General features: G+C 53.2%; 9 protein-coding genes across 9 annotated transcripts in view; 2 read left to right on the top strand and 7 right to left on the bottom strand.

The window, feature by feature from the left end:
• Positions 1-566: 566 nt before the first annotated feature.
• On the bottom strand, positions 567-3,369 carry EJ05DRAFT_529582 (CDC45-like protein; the record flags this gene model as incomplete). The annotated part of the gene is made up of 2 exons (XM_033748936.1): positions 2,475-3,369; positions 567-2,426 (listed from the first exon to the last, which is right to left on the bottom strand). Exons 1-2 carry the CDS (start codon positions 3,261-3,263, stop codon positions 567-569), a joined length of 2,649 nt encoding a protein of 882 aa, XP_033600211.1. The 5' UTR covers positions 3,264-3,369.
• EJ05DRAFT_400292 (uncharacterized protein) lies at positions 3,319-3,758 on the bottom strand. The gene has a single exon (XM_033741417.1). It carries the CDS (start codon positions 3,699-3,701, stop codon positions 3,477-3,479), a length of 225 nt encoding a protein of 74 aa, XP_033600210.1. The 5' UTR covers positions 3,702-3,758; the 3' UTR covers positions 3,319-3,476.
• Position 3,759: 1 nt separating this feature from the next.
• On the bottom strand, positions 3,760-5,371 carry EJ05DRAFT_400213 (Aldo/keto reductase). Its single transcript, XM_033741416.1, has 5 exons — positions 5,126-5,371; positions 4,762-5,071; positions 4,551-4,697; positions 4,480-4,498; positions 3,760-4,426 (listed from the first exon to the last, which is right to left on the bottom strand). The coding sequence occupies exons 1-5, from the start codon at positions 5,182-5,184 to the stop codon at positions 3,924-3,926; spliced, it is 1,038 nt and encodes a 345-aa protein (XP_033600209.1). The 5' UTR covers positions 5,185-5,371; the 3' UTR covers positions 3,760-3,923.
• A 633-nt stretch (positions 5,372-6,004) lies between these two features.
• EJ05DRAFT_428667 (uncharacterized protein) lies at positions 6,005-6,790 on the bottom strand (the record flags this gene model as incomplete). Its single annotated transcript, XM_033741528.1, has 6 exons — positions 6,005-6,296; positions 6,348-6,357; positions 6,413-6,464; positions 6,527-6,606; positions 6,662-6,688; positions 6,757-6,790. Coding segments are annotated over 6 exons (495 nt in total), but the record flags the coding sequence as incomplete, so codon positions are not given.
• A 1,933-nt stretch (positions 6,791-8,723) lies between these two features.
• On the bottom strand, positions 8,724-10,087 carry EJ05DRAFT_501279 (nucleotide-diphospho-sugar transferase; the record flags this gene model as incomplete). Its single annotated transcript, XM_033747101.1, has 2 exons — positions 8,724-9,508; positions 9,598-10,087. The coding sequence occupies 2 exons, from the start codon at positions 10,085-10,087 to the stop codon at positions 8,724-8,726; spliced, it is 1,275 nt and encodes a 424-aa protein (XP_033600207.1).
• A 177-nt stretch (positions 10,088-10,264) lies between these two features.
• EJ05DRAFT_399970 (benzoate 4-monooxygenase cytochrome P450) lies at positions 10,265-12,544 on the bottom strand. Its single transcript, XM_033741414.1, has 4 exons — positions 11,829-12,544; positions 11,593-11,772; positions 10,787-11,539; positions 10,265-10,732 (listed from the first exon to the last, which is right to left on the bottom strand). Exons 1-4 carry the CDS (start codon positions 12,241-12,243, stop codon positions 10,443-10,445), a joined length of 1,638 nt encoding a protein of 545 aa, XP_033600206.1. The 5' UTR covers positions 12,244-12,544; the 3' UTR covers positions 10,265-10,442.
• A 302-nt stretch (positions 12,545-12,846) lies between these two features.
• Positions 12,847-14,684, bottom strand: EJ05DRAFT_486773 (paraben-hydrolyzing esterase precursor; the record flags this gene model as incomplete). The annotated part of the gene is made up of 4 exons (XM_033745560.1): positions 12,847-13,823; positions 13,859-14,233; positions 14,280-14,500; positions 14,536-14,684. The coding sequence occupies 4 exons, from the start codon at positions 14,682-14,684 to the stop codon at positions 12,847-12,849; spliced, it is 1,722 nt and encodes a 573-aa protein (XP_033600205.1).
• Positions 14,685-15,405: 721 nt separating this feature from the next.
• Positions 15,406-16,702, top strand: EJ05DRAFT_476968 (SH3-domain-containing protein). The gene has a single exon (XM_033744151.1). It carries the CDS (start codon positions 15,737-15,739, stop codon positions 16,490-16,492), a length of 756 nt encoding a protein of 251 aa, XP_033600204.1. The 5' UTR covers positions 15,406-15,736; the 3' UTR covers positions 16,493-16,702.
• The window catches only part of EJ05DRAFT_538888 (uncharacterized protein), a gene marked incomplete at its 3' end in the record, with an annotated part of 2,089 nt that continues 1,162 nt past the window's right edge, over positions 16,669-17,595 (top strand). Inside the window, exon 1 of the mRNA XM_033749485.1 lies at positions 16,669-17,533. Within this exon, the coding sequence (XP_033600203.1) occupies positions 16,746-17,533 (788 nt within the window). The 5' untranslated portion in view covers positions 16,669-16,745. The remainder of the gene's footprint in view (positions 17,534-17,595) is intronic.

The raw sequence follows: 17,595 nt of genomic DNA, 5'->3' as shown, positions 1-17,595 counted from the left end.
ACCTCCTGTCCTGTCTTGTGATGAATATATAGTGATTAGTCTCCTTGCTAGACGTGGATAGCTACAATGGCATGCATACTCGAGGTGGAATGGCCGTGTGAATATACTGACCACAACCACCTTAGCCCGACGACGACATCATCACACACGCACACCATGACAATATGAACAGAACAGCAAAACCATCGTAAATTCCCATCGCTAATCCAGCACATCCAGATGAGATATATACAGCACAGCACAGCACAGCACAGCATACCACACGCACTGTCCATACAAAAATCAGAACAAAAGGGCAACAATAACAACAGCAACAAAATAATCAATCAATCCATCCAAACGCCCCCTTTCCCTCCTTTTGAACCAAAACAAACAACCCAATAACACAACAACGCCCTGCCTGACATGTATATTTATATATATTAAAAAACCCACACCACACCTGCGATAGGCCGGTACCCTTATTCCATCTTCCTCCTCCTTCCTCTTCTTCTCCCCTCCTCCCTCCCCCCTCAACCCTCCTCATCTATCGTCCTCCGCAAACCCTCCCCCCTAAATCACCACCATCAATACCCACTCCCCCTACCCCCCCTAACCCTCATCCCCCCAACAACAGCCTTCTCACTCAACGCCTCCAAAAACCCCTTGTAATCATCCCTCTTGACCTCAACAACACAATGCTCGAAATGATCCAGCCGGACGCGCGCGCCCGTCGCATCGGCAACCTCACTAAACGCAATACCGAATCTATTCTTGCCGTGCGCGCGTCTCGCTGCTTTTCTTGTGTCGTCGTTGTCGGAGTCGTCGGAGTCACTGTCAGAGGAGCCTTCGCTTTCGGTCGCGTCTTCTTCTTCTTCGTCCTCGTCGTCATCCGAGTCCATCCCATTCGCAAGCCGACGGAGGCGTCTCGCTTCCTTCTCCTTCGCCCTTTCAGCGCGACGCTTGCTGCGCTTCTCCTCGCGCGCCTTCTTCGCCTCCTCGCGCCTCCTTGCGCGATCGGGATCAAATCGGGCGCCGCCACCACCGCCAAGGCCAACAATGACATAGACGTCGCGGGTCTCGTCAAGGGCAGCGAGGACGAGCTCGCCGTTGCCGTCCCTTGCCTTTTTGCCTTCCTGTTCGACGAGGGCCTCTGCGATCCAGAGGGCGAGTTTGATGAGGGCGCCTGGGTGGGCGAAGAGCGGGACGTCGGGGCCCTCTTTGACGACGGCGACGCGGAAGGCGTTGAGGTGGAGGACTTGGCGTTTTTCGAGGAGGGAGGTGCCTGTGCGGAGGATGGCGCGGTGGAGGGACTGTGCGGTGGGGATGTGTTGGGTTAGGAGCTTGATGTCGGCGAGGGCGTCGTAGGCGGTGAAGAAGCGTGCTGTGACGTGTTCCTGGTGGGCGAGATCGGATTCTTCGGTGGTTGGGGGCGGTTGGGATGGTGCTGGGTCGGATGGGTCGTTTGAGGAGGCTGTTGCTACTGTGCGTGTGGATGCGTCGCCGACTTCGAGGATAGCGCCGATGATGGTGCCGACGTCGAGGGCGCTGAGGCATGCTTTCCAGCCCCAGCAACGGACGAAGCCCCAGCCTTCTTTGGGGATGCGGGATTCTTCGGGTGGCACGAGACCCTCGAGGCCGTAGACGGGCGCTTGTTCCAGCAGCTTTTTTCGTAGGCTGCGTTTGACTTGCATGTCCATGTGTTGGTAGTTTTGCTTGCATTGGGCTAGAGATATCCCCATCTTGGCCAAGAACTTGTGTAGACGTCGACGCCCGTTATCGTTCCATATCCTGAGGCGTGTTGATAAGAAGGGCGAGTGTAGCATGCTGTCGTACAGAGACCAATGACGAATTAAGAGAAACTTTGGCTCTGGAGACAGCCGTATTGACGTGTCGGTGGGCGAGCGTCCCGTCGTCGGTATCACGCCGTATGCCTCACCCACCGTAGTCTCCTGGATGAATTCTTTCGAGTCGAGAGGATTCAGCCGGTTCACCTCATCGCGGAGAGCATGTCGTATTCGTTCGCCCCGGTCACCATTCCATCCTGACCATCGGCCGCTAGATGAGACAGGGTTCAGCCCAATGCCATTCTGCGTTCGCCCGTAGAGCTCAAGACTGCTGGCTCCGACTACTGCGTTCCAGAGAAGATCGTTGTCCTCACGACCTAGCTTTTCAGCCAGAGAGTACATCATGGACGATACTGGTTCCGAATACGACGTTCCCAAGGCATAATACTGCTCCAGGACGGATTCATGTCTTCGGCGCATGCGTAATAGTCGCTTTCTTAACGTGCGGGCAGAGGGCTGTCTTGGTCCGTGTATGGCAGGCGATGATGATCTACTTATGGATGGCTCCCGGGATATGTTTGATGAATTATCGGTTTGTCCGGCCATTGATATGAGGCCATGCCGTCGCGGTCGCTCCCCGGTACTGTCAATAGATGCAGACTATGTCAAGTCAGTAGATCGTTTTTCAAGCTGATCAATACTACCCACCGAGTTGCTTCTTCGCCTCCGCCTAGGCCGATCGTCCTGGTCATCTTCCTCACTATCTTCTTCTCTGTCCGAAGACGTCTTCCTCTTCTGGCCGGAAGGCGGAAGCCCGGTTGTATCGACGGGCTCTCTTCCACCCTCGTCCTCGTCCCCATCTTCCGAGCTTTCCGAATCCGAGTCGTTAAACTCATCCTCATCAACCTCAGGCATCTCCGCAAGCGCACAATACGCGTCCTGCTCCCTCTTAAGCTCCTCGTCAATATCCCCATCATCATAGACAAAGATCCCGCCGTTCCCCGGTATATATCTGTCCGACACGCGTCCATTGACAACCCCTCGCTCCCTCGACACCAGCTGTCCATCCTGAGCCGCCACCTGGGCCTGACCCCCAAAGATATTCGTCAAATTATACGGTCTCCTCGAGTCAAACACCCAGAGCTCCACCCCGGCCATGCCGCCTTCTCCCTTCTCATCGACCTCCAGTCGCAGCACATTCTCCAAATCGACGAGGCCCCCAACGCCCAGACATACGACCACGCCGCCGCTGCCACCTTCCGTTGTCCGCATCGGTCGGACGAGCTCCGTGCCAACGCGTGCGAGGTCGCCATACCCAGCTATCGGCTTGATCTTATGTGATATGTAGTCGCGCTTCAACAACGAAATAAGGATCCGGCACGCACACAGAGCATCCGGCTCGAGGGCAACGAGGATCAAGACGGGCGAGGACAGGGAATTGTTCGTCTTCTTGAGGTGTAGGTATAGGGTCGATATCGAGTCTCGCGGGAGGTACATTGCGGCTGTGGAGTGTGTGAGGTTCCGGACGGTGCACCTGGTCAGGCGGTGGACGGTGACCGTGAAAATAACAATCTTTCAAACAATTGAGCGAGCTCGTAGTGTACCAATGGTGGGTGTGTGTGTGCAAACGCGAGCAATTGAGAATAATGGTGGTTGGCGGTGACGCGCGGGAAGACGCGTTGGCCGGCCGGAGCTAGTAGAGTGCCAGAGTCAACCTTGAGAGCTGGAAGCGGTCATAAGAATGCGAGAATGGTATTCATAATAGTAACACGAGAGGTAATGTATATAGCATGTAAGAAGAAGCTGATGTAGGCTGTTTGTGAGCAGCAGGGGCAGCAGCAGTAGGAGTAAGTAGATTATTAGAGCGCGTGCTGCGTGTAGTATTACCGGCAACAACGCGTAGAACGGGACGCTAACGGAGTTGGGAGTAGCCATTTGCGGCTAGCGTCACGGATCGTCGATCTGTTGATCGACCATCCATCTCCTTCATCCTACATCTGTATTTAATCCTTTCCAAGAGTTGCTCAAGTGTTGAACAACAGGTGTATGACCTTGACTTAGCGGCGTTTAGAAAGCTCTCACAGCGAGATATCATGAAATCGTTTTCTTTCTACTTTACATGTGATCAAGCCGCGACAACTTCATCCCATTCAAGTCTTACATCTTCAGCTTATAAGTATATTTCAGGTCCAAATGCCAGTAATTTGGAGTCGTAGCCTTTGTCACGAGCCAGGCCTCATCCAAAGCCTTCACGACGTCGTCAGGCAGAGGCCCCTTTTCGCAATCGGCCAGGTTACTTTCCAGCTGGCCAAAGCTGCTGACACCGATGATGATACCGTCCTGGTTGCCCAGACCATCGCCCTTGACATTCAGCGCAGAATGGTGCACAACCCACCTCAATGCCGTCTCAAGCAGCGTGAGGCCATGCTTCTCGACAACCGGGCTGATAATTCTCAGCGCGTCAAAGGTGGCGTCCTTGAAGTACCGCTGTCGATACATGGCGCCCACCTTGGTCGCATCGCTGAAGCGTCCTTCCGTCCCGACATCTTCGGGGGCTTTGATCTTGCCGCTGAAGAGGCCTCCGGCAAGGGGGTTGTAAACGACGACCGAGAGGCCGTATCGGCGGCACGCAGGAATAAGTTCCGTTTCGAGAGAGCGAGCTGAAACGTGTGTTAGTAGTTTGTCTTCGTCCCGTCATGATGACCTAGCATACTGATAGCATTATACATTCCCTGGGTGAAATTAGCATGTTTCCATTCCGGTGCAGACATGAAGTCGGCTTACCTGATAGATGGTAGGCTTTACCCACCCACGCTCCCTACACATGATACAAACCTCCGCAACTTCAAACGCGGTGAAGTTACTCAAACCCAGCTGAACAAACTTGCCCTCCTTGTGAAGCTTATTTACCTCCTCAAGCGTCTCGTCGAACTGCATCCATTCTCAGCGAACCGCCACGATCAATCAGCCATCAAGCCGTCAACAAGGGACTCACTGGAACACTCCGGTCTGGAGCATGGAGATAGAATATGTCGACACAATTCGTCTTCAATTCGGCCAGACTCTTTTCCAACTGCTCCCTGACCACTGCCGGCTTATGCGCGCCAGGGGTTTGCGGATACCACTTCGTAGCCAGGGTCAGGCCCCTCTCCTTCCAGCCAGCCTCTGTGGTAAAGGCCTCCTGGGTGCCGCCCACGTAGACGCGAGCAGTGTCTACTTCATTGTAGCCCTGCTGCTGGAAGTAGTCCAAGCACTTTTTGTACTCGTCCATTGACGTGATTCTGGCTCCCTGCTCAGGGTGAGGTCTGGGGAAAAGTAAGTGAGTGGTTTAGTGGTTTGTATAGGGTTATAAAGATTACCCAAAGGTCATAAGACCTAGGATCACTCTCGGTTTCGGGTTCGTGGCTACGAGAGGCATTCTGGAGTAGAGTCGTGGAGTATTGCTTAAACTGTAGGTCTACCGAGCATGCACCAGAGTGTTTGTGAATATTTAACTGGAGGAGTGGAGAAAGTGGTGTAACTTGGGAGCTGTCTGGCACGATGAAGCTTGGCTTTACTCTGATATATGGCTTACGGATGTAATACTAAGTCCGAGCGACGGATTGATCATAAATATGCAATGACGACTGCCCGTGGTGGGGCAATGCATCCTTTGGAGGGGTTTTGGTGGCTTTTGGAGCTTTGCTTAGCCGCGACGATAGACACAATATAAGCACTAGCTATATGACGCTTCGTCCAGCGGTGAAGCTGATGTCTACTTTATCGTAGGCATCGTGAGGTACTGTGGTACACCATGGATGGACTGGTGCGGTCCCTTCCTCCGAATGGTGCATCCGTATCTTCAAGGAGCTTTCGGCATCGAGGCCGAGCTTCACATGACCTGGAAACGATCGGTGATAGGTTCGATACCCCAGGCGGAGTTGAGTATGATGAGAAACTGATCTGCCATTGTATCTCTTGTAATCCGGTCCCGAGACATTGTTCCGTGGCAGGCGTCTGTCTCGTCATGTCCAGCCGTCACCAGACCAGCATTATGGGACATTATCTATAGTAATATACTGTACTTTGCTGAGATATAGAAATACATGCTACAATATAGTACATCGAGACTCACGCTCTCGATGCTTCCTCGACCGGCGACCGCCATGTTTCTGGCCGGAATGGCGATCACGCCCGTCTCGGTATCTGTCGCGTTGGTCGTGGTGTCGAGAATGGGCTCTTTCCATGTCTCTGTGGATGATCTGCCTGCAGAGATCCACAAAGACTTCGTCAACATTAGCACGTCGCCGTGCACTTGTCTCGTAATATGGGCAGTTACCCCAGCTCTGGGAGACTGCAAACGCCCTTGGGCGCGACACTGCCCGATCATCCTCTAGATCGGATTTGTTGCCCACAAGCACTATGGGAATGCGGGTATCCTCTTTGATACGGATGATCTGTTCGCGCAATTCGGCAAGCTCTTGGAGCGACGACATGGATGTGATGCTAAACACGAGAAGGAATCCCTGTCCACTTTTCATATATAGCTCCCTATGCCAGTTAGCAACGGTGGAGACGGAGATGTTCCGTTCGCGTTTTTACCTCATGGCGGCTATTTGTAGTTAGCTTGCTTTCCTTGTCTGTCGCGATGATGTATTGTGGCTCACTGAATTGCTCTGTTCCGGCGGTATCCAAGATTTCAAGTATGACATTTCGACCCTAGCGGATAAGAAAATGTAAGCTAATGCGCGTGCGCGATAGGAATTCTTGGTAATTCGTACGTCGACGTCGATAGCTTTCCGGTATGAATCTTCAATAGTAGGATCATAGCTTTCGATCCATACGTTTTGTACGAATTGCGCTTCTACAGTCAGCGGCTCCTTCATACGTTGTACGCCAACTCAGGTCTTGCATACCAGTCAAACAGCTCTTTCCGACGCCACCTTGATTGGAAAACCCGATTAGCCTTTTGCATGGCAGCAGGAACTGGGACCACTACGCGCCCACTTACCCGAACCCAGAACCACAATGTGGTACTCTCTTTGAGACATGCCTTAGGTCTTGATCTGCGCAGACTGAGATGCCCACGCGTCCTGTCGCATAGTGTGTTGAGAATGTAGGAAGATGGGCGAGTCAAGGATGGAACGAGGCGGGTGGAGCAGCTTGCAGGGTGGTGAGAGGGGTCGATGGAGGAGGATGAGGAGGAGGAGTAAAAGAAGAAGGCGAAGAATATGAATACGAGGTCAAGAAGGCCTAGAGTATGAAAGCGACGAAGTCGAAGCTGTGTGTGTGTGTGCGTGAGTGCGACTGTGCGTGTGAGTGTGAGTGTAATAGAGGCCTCAAGACGGCAGTTTCCAAGGTAAAAGGCAGTGCGCAGAGTGGATACAGAGGGCCGCCAACCGGAACTGCAGAAGTCAGCCGTGTGTACAAGCAACAGCAACAGCAAGAAAAAGGGACAGCCAACGAAAGCATTTGCGAGGTATGACGCGAACATGAAGCGCGTGGGACGGCGTCTAGGTATGCAAAGTATAAAAAAAAACGAAGGCTGAGAAACAAGGTAGGGCACACACTTAGCTGGGTGTTTTCTTACGCGAGACAATAATTGGATATAATAGCTGTGATGGGCGGCGACTCAACGGGGGGCAAGAAAGATGAGGGAGCTGAGCTGTGCTGCTACATAACAGGCTTGCTCTGGGCAGTGGCAGTGGCAGTGGTAATAGTGGCAAAGGAAAAGGAAAAGAAAAGGCGAAGAATAGTTAGGAAGAAGTAATAGTGATAGAGGCCGAGTGAGTGAGTGAGTGAGTGAGTGAGTGAGTGAGTGAGTGAGTGAGTGAGTGAGGGAGTAAGTAAGTGAGTGAGTGGTGGGACGAAGTGTATGGATGCACAATTTAACGTTTTTCGCACAGTTGGACCAGTCATCATACCGCAACCGCAACGGCAACGGTAGTAAGGGAGGGAGAGTGAACGGACTACTGATTAATTAGGCTCAACTTGATAGTGTCTAATCCCTTGTTAGATATCCGGTGAGAATGTATATACTGTTAGTTATGATTGTTATTACGATGAGCAGCAGGATCTGTCTTTCTATGCCTCTCCTCTCTCTCTCCTCTGCCCAAAAGAGCATGACGAACGAGTGCACGAACTAGGTAGCTGGTAGGTGATAGCTAGGCAGTTAGTCTGCGTGTCAGTCTTATTCTACGACCAGACGACGCCTTCTAGACATGCCTCTAGCCATTCTTCCAAGTTTTCGCCTATCGTTGTGGCGTTTCTGTGATGGTGCTGGTGCTGGTGCTGGCCATCGCCGCCATCCATCCATCCATCCTTGCCCTGTCCAATCCATCCCTACCTACAGTACACCTGGTGGACCGCCACAAGAACACACACACACACGCGCGCAAAAGTCTCCTCTTCAGACAGCGCTGTGTGTATGTGTGCTCTTCTTCTTCTTCCTTCTTCAGCAACAGCGACAAATTGTGATGTCCTCACTAAGATGCAGACGGATGAAATGACAAGAAGGCCGGCGAACGAGGCGGCCACGCGCAAGACAAGATCCAGAACGGCGTCCCAGCGCATCGGGTGGCGGCCACGAGGGGGGAGGGGGAAGCCGGGACTGGGGCTGGGGCTGGCCAGTCTCTCCCCAAGGAATCAGCTAGCGAATCCGCTGTTCTGGGTGGTGCTGGCTGATGGCTGATGGCTGATGGCGGCTGGCGGCTTGCTGCTCCCGACTCTACATGGCGCTGGAGCTTGTGCCATAATACCAAGCAATTGGTCGGTTCTCATGATGATTATAATTATAATAATGAAACCAATGTCATCATTCATTTTCTGGCTGCATCGCCGATCGACTGCCTTGCTCGACGGACTAGACAGGATGGTAGTGACGGTGGTCTCACGGGCTCATTAATTACCAGCGAGAGTCTGCATGCATGCACTATACACTCACTCTACACTATACAACAACCTGCAGAAAGTGCCTCGTCAACTCGTATGTCCCCTCGTCACGGTATCAATATGCCCAATGCTTTCTGCCTCCCCTTTGATCTTGCCCTGCTGCCCTGGATCACTATGCATCTCACCCTCCTTGATCTTGCCCGTCAACTCAAACCAGTCTGGCGCCGGCAGACTCAACAGTTTACAGACGTCCTTTCTCTTTTCCCTAAACCCGTCGTACAATTGCTTCCAGATCCTCCTCTCTGCACATGAGCCCTCGTGGCTTCCTCCACAGTCAGGCTGCATCTCTGCCAGTCCTTCGGCCGACCATAGCACCCACGGCTTCGGCATGGGCCAGTCGCTGAAATGCACCAGTTTCGCCTCTTTGATAATGCTTTCTGCGTCCCACTCCATCTCCTCGCTACCCAGGTATGCCGTGTGATTGTGGTTGCGGAACTCGCCCGTTAGCAACGCGTACGGCCGCTGCGGTATTGTGAGCGCTGTTTGTCCGTAGCGCTCGTTGAGGAGCTCCATGTCGTATTTGCGCGCCTCGACCGTCTCTTGCTCTGCACCAGCGTCAATCTGCGCCTTGAGTGCGTTGAACTCTCGCATGCTTGGCTCGACGACCATTAGGAGGCTTGTGAGGGGGTGAGGAGTTTCGGCTTGCCAGTAGGCGGGCGGCATGGCGACTGTGGCTTGGGGTAGGAAGAACAGCTCGTCAATATTCTGGAGTAAGGTGAGATCGGAGTCAAGGTGGATGACGCGGTCAAAGTGGGTGAGCGTGAATGCAAACAGCTTCGACACGGATTCATCCCATGTCTTCTTCGGCTTGTCTGGTGGTAGTGGTGGTCAGATTAGCAACTACTCCTCCTCCGTCAAGTGCGTGTTCGTGTGTGCGTGTCGAGAAGGAGCGTACACTCACCAGGCGTCCTGTACCCAAATACATTCATGATCTTCGTCGGCATCAGCACGACCTTGTAGTCCCGCCTCGCCATCACCAGCAGCTGGCTATCCCGATCAGTCGCACTCGACACCAACGTATCCCAATGCCTCGGATAGAACAGAACTCTCTCCGCCTTGCTGCCCAGCCTCTGCAGCGCTTCAAACACCATGACAGCATGGCATAGCGTAGCCGTATCAGTCGCATACAAACTATACGCATACTTGCTCCAGTCTGCCTTTGCCATCGCCGCCGCCCCAGTCAGTTTCGGCGGCGGCGGCGACGCGTTACGTGCTCTCGTGAGGCGCCATAGTACAAGCAGGACGAAGCATCCTACGAGTATGAGTGTCCGATTGCGCCGGAAGATGGCAATGGGGTTGTTCGAGGGTCTGCCACGCTTGCGAGGCGTGTATGCCGGAGGAGGAAAGTATGGGAGTGGATCATCGCTGTATCGGCGCCCTCGTACTGGCATGGTCCACGGTCCTGATCAATCTGGGTCTTGACAGGGCATTGTGGGGAGGAGGCTGATGCTGAATAGACTTTCCAGCGAGACGTCGATGGCGTAAGAGCTTGTTTGTCCGCCGGAGAGCGTAGGGCTGATCTTCAGGGGAAAATAATGCGGGTCGCGGGTGCCGACGGCTTGCTTTTTCTCGCCACGTCAGGCTCAGGCTCCTATGATAGGGCAATTAGCCTTGTCGCACCACAACACTTGACAATTGTTAAATAGTTGGAGACGTTCATGGACAACATTAATATTATTTCCGTGTCTACTAAAGAGACACACAAAGTCTGCCATGCATGCTTCCAAGAATTTACTGTCCCGAACCCTACGTTCTTGGTTCGAAAATCAACTCCAAAGGTCCAAGCTCGAGTGCGAAGCAATCCTTTTTCTCTTTCAAGAAGTTTTCCTGTGTAAACCCTGGAGCTGTCCTCACGTTGTACTCGTGTAAGATGTGTGCAGTCACGCTACGAACTTCCATGAGCGCCAATTGCTTTCCGACGCAGCCGTAGGGGCCAATCGAGAAGGGCATGAAGGCGTCTGCATTCTTCACGAGCTCTGGGTGATCAGTCCAGCGCTCAGGGATGAACTCGAGGGGCATGCCAAAGTTGCGTTCATCTAAACTTCATATCAGCTTTGAGACTCTCGCGTGTTGCCCGGAGACGTTCTTACCTCTTTGAAGCGTGTGGATGGGAATCTTGACAAACGAGTTTCCAGGGATATACGTCCCGGCGATCTCAAGCCCTTGGGGTGGTGTAACACGCTGTAGACCTGATGGGACCGGTGGGTGTAATCGCAGTGACTCGTCGATACAAGCCTGGAGATACTTGTACTTGGAGAGACCGTTGTAGTCGATTTCGCCCTTCTCAAACGCCTGGTCCACCTCCTTTTGCAGCTTCTCAACAATCTCCGGGTGCTGTGATAATTCGTAGAACAACATGGTGAGCGCAGCCGCAGTGGTATCGCTTCCAGCGACAGCAATGAGCGCACCATCTCCGATGAGATTGAGCTCGTCTTGTCTGGTAGGCTTCTTCTTCGACTGATGGTCCTCGAGAATCCATGAAAAGACGTCTGGTCGTTCTAGTCGAGTCTGCCGACGCTTGTCGATCTGCTGACCCACCCACTTCCAGAACTTTTGGTCTTCAGCATTGAGTACAGGCATCAGTCGAAACACCGGGATAATCCAGATAGCGTAGCTGAGGATGCCAACAGCCTTTACGAAGCCGTGAAGTGCAACCATGAAGTAGTGCTTGACGCCGTCCTTCAACATGTCAAATTGAGCCCCAAACGCAAGATCCCCCATAATATCGAATGAATAAAAGTTGAACCAGTCGGACATGTTCATTGGCTTGCCAGCATGCTTCTCGATCTGGCTCAGAAGCTGGTTCGTGTATTTGACGACTCGAGGTTCATAATGACGAAGAGCTGCATATCATCAGTCTGGTGGAACATCTGACGCCCAACCTGGCTTTACAAACCTCGAGCATTGAAGCCACGATCCCACGCTTTTCGTCTTCGAGCATGCTCGGCCTTGTTGCGAGTGGTGTGAAGAGAGATCCATGCGCTCAAGTCATACCATGGGCCCTTGGTGCATTTCGTGGTGGCAGAATGTAATTTCTGCACAGCATCGACGTTGTTGACCGAGATCTCAGTGGGACCTGGAGACGAATTAGAATGTGTTCCGCACACGCGTTAAACATTGAAGATAGCCCACCAATCCGCACAAAGTCTCCGTACTTTTGGTGAAATTGCTCAATCTCCCGATAAATCTGGAAATTCTTGACCGCCAAGCTGGTAATATACCAATTCGAGACTCTGGCGCCGAACGGTCCAGGGAACCTGTTCAATCTGTGGAAGAGCGTTCGGTAGATGCTCATGCTTGTGAAAATACCAAGTATCGACACCAACTCAAGGTATGTGATTGTGCGAAAAGCTCCGACGAGACCAATGTTGCCCTTTGTCAACACGAAATGAGTATAGGCAGCGCCCACCACAGCCAGCAGAGCATAAGCCGCAGCCGCTTTGTGGTATGATCTGTCCCATTCTCCAAAGCGGAATGCAAAGACATGGAGGGCAATGCCAGCAGCAAAGGCTACTAGCGGTAATGATAGACTCTCAGCTTGGACCATGATAAAATCGCAGAACCGTAGGAACAGTCCATCAATGGACCTATAGACGGCTCGACAGGAAGGGCGAGGAAGTATTCTTTAAAGCTCCATGCTCCTACGTGGACGAGCCTTATTTGCTTCTGAGCTGACCTAAACATAGTAAAGTGAAGTGAGTTGGTCCAGTGAACAGTGCCTTCGATGTCTTCAAATGGGATAGCCAGAAAGCTGGCGCGATCTGGGCTGAATGTCGAGGGGGGGGGGTTCCCAGGGAGTGTTTGAGTCAGTGTTTGCATCCACTGCTCCAGTTTCGTCACTTTCTGCGGGGGGGCGGTACGGGTAGCGGGGCGTGGAAGTGGAACTAAGGTAGCCGGACGTCGTTTTCGGACGGCGATATGCAAAGACTCGCCAGACTGAGCATCATCGATAGGCCGAGTATGCTCGCAAGGAGACATTTACTGTGCCGTACGAATCCTACTGTTGCGTTATCGTTGCGCGACTTGTTCCCGGCTTCATCGCGGTGACACCGTGGATACACAGCTGCATCTGCGAGAGGTGGCGTCTTCTGTCGGCAGAACTCTGTTCCAATGTAAACACCTCGACCAAAGCAGCTTGACTTGATATCAATTAGAGTCTACCTTTGATTGGCGCAAATGCTGCACCGGCTGCTTGCAAACACCGCCAAATCGCTAGACTGCGCTCCCAGTCGGCATCATCCAGAATCTCTACAGAGCCGTCGGCTTTCAGTGTTCTTGATTGGCACACGTTCTGCGTGCCCCATGAGACAACTCGGCCCGTGATAAATTGAGACAATGGATGGACAAAAGATTCGTATGCAATCGTCTTCTCCTCATCTTCCAACTGTGCTTTGTCACCCCAGAACCATATGGCGAGATCGGATGTGTGAGTGACACCCCACTCTGGCGGCAGAGCTACACACTTGGCCCGCCATTCGACCCGGTAGCGATACACGAGGTCGCCAGCACCGAAACGGTCAAGTGCATTGGCAAGGCCACGTTCCATGGCATGTATCTGAATGTCTGCGTAAATCCTGCCAAACTCCTCGCACCAGTCTCTGGATCGCGAAGGCAGCTGGCCATTCGGGTAGAAATGCTTCACCAAAGCATCACAAGCCGCGCGTGGGTAATCGGCCTGGAGTCTGTCGTACAGGCCCTGGAAGCTATCTTCTGGGGGCCTCCATTCGCCATAAACAAAATGCTCATCCTTGCATTCGCCCATCATTAGCTGGACGCCGCGTTTCCTCATTCGCGTGGCGAACTCCCCTCTGTCTATGTCTTCGAAGAGTGACGGACGTACGAACTCGCCATCGGTCACTGCGCGAAACTGATGAATCTTCATGGCGAACGTTGCTTCGACGAGTTGGCTGGATGGGATCTGGCGAAGCTTCGACAACTTTTCGGGCTCTGTGATGTCAAGGGATATCCCTAGCACCTGTAGCAGCTCATCGAACTGTTCTTGTGCTTCTAGTAAGGACTTGGGTTGCACGCCTGGACCGTTACTCCACATGATTGCTCTCCGGATGATACTCTTCTGGTCTGGCAGGAACAGATCGTACTGCAGTTGCATGAATGTCGAATACGAGCCTGGAGAGCGTAAGTGAAAATGAATGGTGACTCACTCCGGCGTGACAGCATACCAGCAGAGTATCCAGCCACGGCTATATTTTTGGGGTTGCCACCAAAATAGTCGATGTTCTTCCACGCCCACTCGAGAGCGAGCCGCTGATCCCAGAATCCGAGATTACCTACTTCACAGCCCGCTCCAGATTCTCGTAGAAGCTCACGGGACGCGAGGAAGCCAAAAACATTCAGACGATATGCTGGCATGACGAATATACACCGACAATCAGTTTCGCTCAAGAGCTTGCTTACGTCGAGATCATTAGGATCACCAAATTGCAAGAACCCTCCATCTGAGCAACAAGTTAGTGGCAAGAAGTTCTCCTTAGGCTTGAATGATGAGTTCGTACGAATGTAGAAGATTACTGGCCAGCCTGCAAGCGTCAGAGATGGATCAGTGGAATTATATGTGCCACTCACCCCCTTCAGGTGGCTCTCCGACAGGTAGCCAGACATTGAGTTGCAGGCAATCCTCATCTCGCACTTCCAGCGCAAGTTCGGATTTGGCAGCTCTTGGCTGAGGACATGTAGCCGTGCCCCCGGTGAACTTGCCTGGGTTTGCTCGTGTTCCATAACGATAGCATGGCGGGAGCGGTCTCGGTCTCCGCCATCGAAAAGGCCCAATTGGCGGCAGCCCGTACCTATTTGGCGGTTAGGACCATGTGCACTGATTTACTGGGTAGAATGACTGTCCGGTATGCCTCCGAAAAAGTGGCAGAGCTCGGTGCTGTCTATGTCCGATGTCAAGGTGACGCCTTCGATGAAGCCTCGATATTGAAGATCTAGGACGTAGGGCTTGCTCGAAACCCCGTTTATAGATGACATCACAAATGGAATGGATGGGACAGTGATTGATTGATATGATTGATGCTAGGAGCAATAAGTATAAATCATCCCTGAAGACAACTCCAACGCCAATAGCCGGACGGAGCTATGGCCGTTCCTCGGTTGAGCGTGGTTATCATAGGCTGGCCAGGGTCCGCGATAGACAATAATATTGGGACAACATCGACAAGAATCACTGACTATATGATGAAATGACAAGAGCCCTATACTACTTGGAGGTCCATATAAAGGTCAGCTTCCAGCCCATCTTTAAATACAAGGCGTCGACAGAGACATATTTTGCTATCTGGAGATCCAATGCATTTCGACACGAGCCAGATATGAGACATACGCATCCATGCTCATTTATTCACGCAGGCATTGCAAAAGTGATTGAGTGGTTGTGGTCGACTCTACTAGCATGTTGTACTCTCCGATATAGGCAACAACAACATGTTTCCTACATGCAAAGTGCAAGACGATTATCATGCAGGCGCACGCCTTGTTACGCCTCCATGAATCTAGACTACTAACTGTCTGATGCAGTGACATGTCGGGCGAGTATCAGGTACTAAAGATGCAGATGCGTCGGGAGGTTTTGGGGCTGTGCAAAGCGGCTGAGACACAACGTGGGGCGTAGGAGTAGTCAGGACTCTGAACCTGAACGCGCGGTGATCCAAGTCGCCTTTCAACAACATCTTCCTCCCCTGAACTCACTCTCGTTATACATCTTCCAATTCACCTCTTGTTTCGATCCATACCGTGTCCTTGCCGTGCTGTTATCAATCATGGGCTACGAAGACCTTCAGACCGCGGTCGTCAATCGCTCGCTCCGCTCTGTCAAGACGGTAAGGCTGCCAGGCGGAAAAGTCTCATATGGCCTCAACCACTAAAGCACACGACAGGAACTCGAATTCCTGAAAGACGCAAACGTTCTCACGGCGCAGCAGTACTCGTCCATCATCGGAAACCTCCCGGCGGAGAATGCTGCGCCCGTGCAACATCGCGTTCACGAGGCTCCCACGCCCGTGCAGAGCACCCCTATCCCGGCCATGGCCCAGCTCAGCATGAACAACAACAACAACAACAGCAACAACAACGAGAAGAATGGATACTACCAGCCGGCCGCGACGCCGAATGTGCCTCCACCGGCGTACCCGAGCGCGCCCGCCGCTCCGGCATCAGGCCTCGCCACCTGCTCTGCGCTGTACCAGTACAACGCCCAAGACGCCGGTGATCTGCAGCTAATGCCAAACGACCGGGTCGTGATCACGGAATACATGAATGCAGAGTGGTGGAAGGGACGGAACGAGAAGACTGGCCAGGAGGGCATCTTCCCACGGAGCTACGTCAAGATCATCGAGGAGAAGGGCCCCATGATGCCCTCTGTTCCAACGCACCAGCCGAGCAACTATGGTAACATGCCTCAGGACGTCGCCCACGCGGGACCCAGCGAGCAGCCAGGCAAGGGAGCTGAGATGGGCAAGAAGTTTGGCAAAAAGCTCGGCAACGCAGCAGTCTTTGGTTCGACGCCCGGTGCGCACAAGTGCGAGGTCAGGCTGACAGATATACAGGTGCCGGAGCGACTATTGGGTCCAAGATTGTCAATGGCATCTTTTGATAAGCGAACAGGTACTTTCCATATGTTTGGCGTTCCGGTCGGCGTGGGAGTCGATAGTGTGAGACGGGTGTTGTGGGCAGGGGTAGGACTGCGTGACAGCTATCACGTTCTTCTCGTTTCAATCGAGCTTGAGAAGCTGCTTTATCTTTCAATGAACTTGTCGTGTTTTCAAATCACTTGGGGATAGTGCTGATGTGACAGCTCGGCTGTGTTTCGACAGTGTGACACGACCTTCGGCTGGGTGAATGGGTGCTGTTGACCGACGACCCCCTTGCCTGACAGTCCAGCCTATTCATCGTCACCCTTGACGCACGTCCTGACAGTGAACCCGGCAGTAGTAAGAGACTTCTCTACACTCTACAGATCCTAACTCTCTCTCTCTCTCTCTCTCTCTCTCTCTCTCAACATCCAGGAGAACGCCACGCCACCAGTGGCCCAAGATGACCTCTCATAACCCATCCAGCTTCAACGACAGAAGGCAGACGAGCGATCCAACCAGCCCGATGGCCTCGACCGCTCGACCGAGCGAAGACCAACGAACCACGACGACAACCTCACCCACACATTCATGGGAGCACTCGACCCTGCGAAACAGCAACTCGACCGCCTCGCCCAACATCCGCGCCTCACCCGCCGGCAGCAAGCTCTCGTCGTACATCCCGAACGCCTTCAAACTCAAGACCAAGAAAGCAAACCCCCAGTCCGACCTCCCACTATCCACCCTCACCACCCCAGCAAACGCCATCCACAGATCAACACACATAAACCTCACCCACGACACCACCACCCCCAACCACACCCACAAATCCAAACCCCGCCTCACCCGCCACGCCCTTCCCCTCAAAGCCCTAACCACCCTCCTCACCTCCGCCGCAACCCTAGGCCTCAACCTCTCCTCCAGCATAACAGAAGAATACCTCTACGACTTCCACCTCCTCTCCACAAGCACCCAATTCCACCTCTCCTGGATCCCCGCCCTCCAACTCTCCCTCCCCTTCCTCCTCGCCTACCCCCTAGCCCACGCCTTCAACCACGGCCACGGCGCCACGCTCTTCCGCACGGGCGCCGCCGTCCTCGTAGCCTCACAAGTCGCGCTCGCGTTCTGCGATACCTACGTGCGTGTCCTGCTCGTGCGGGGTCTGGCACAGGGCGTTGGGATGGCGGGGATGTTGGACTGTGCTGTGCTGGCGATGGTGAGGGGGTTTGCGGGGAGGCCGCTTGTTGTTGGGTTTGTGGTGGCGTGTGGGGCGTGGGGAGGGGCGTTGGTGTTTGGGGTTGTTGCGAGGGGGG

The sequence above is a fragment of the Pseudovirgaria hyperparasitica genome (assembly GCF_010093815.1).
Source record: "Pseudovirgaria hyperparasitica strain CBS 121739 unplaced genomic scaffold EJ05scaffold_9, whole genome shotgun sequence".
Taxonomy (NCBI): Eukaryota; Fungi; Ascomycota; class Dothideomycetes; order Acrospermales; family Acrospermaceae; genus Pseudovirgaria; species Pseudovirgaria hyperparasitica.
The sequence above is the reverse complement of the archived record's forward strand: the minus strand, read 5'-3'. Positions and strand labels throughout refer to the sequence as shown.

Excerpts from the sequence above, each read along its gene's own strand:
- EJ05DRAFT_400292 (XM_033741417.1), bottom strand. The coding sequence starts at position 3,701 with ATGGCTACTCCCAACTCCGTTAGCGTCCCGTTCTACGCGTTGTTGCCG.
- EJ05DRAFT_400213 (XM_033741416.1), bottom strand. The coding sequence starts at position 5,184 with ATGCCTCTCGTAGCCACGAACCCGAAACCGAGAGTGATCCTAGGTCTT. Across the intron at positions 5,072-5,125 it reads CTAGGTCTTATGACCTTTGG|ACCTCACCCTGAGCAGGGAG; the intron begins GTAATCTTTATA and ends ACTTTTCCCCAG. Across the intron at positions 4,698-4,761 it reads CTCCAGACCGGAGTGTTCCA|TTCGACGAGACGCTTGAGGA; the intron begins GTGAGTCCCTTG and ends GAATGGATGCAG.
- EJ05DRAFT_399970 (XM_033741414.1), bottom strand. The coding sequence starts at position 12,243 with ATGGTCCAAGCTGAGAGTCTATCATTACCGCTAGTAGCCTTTGCTGCT. Across the intron at positions 11,773-11,828 it reads CGGAGACTTTGTGCGGATTG|GTCCCACTGAGATCTCGGTC; the intron begins GTGGGCTATCTT and ends ATTCGTCTCCAG. Across the intron at positions 11,540-11,592 it reads TCGTGGCTTCAATGCTCGAG|CTCTTCGTCATTATGAACCT; the intron begins GTTTGTAAAGCC and ends GATGATATGCAG.
- EJ05DRAFT_476968 (XM_033744151.1), top strand. The coding sequence starts at position 15,737 with ATGGCCCAGCTCAGCATGAACAACAACAACAACAACAGCAACAACAAC.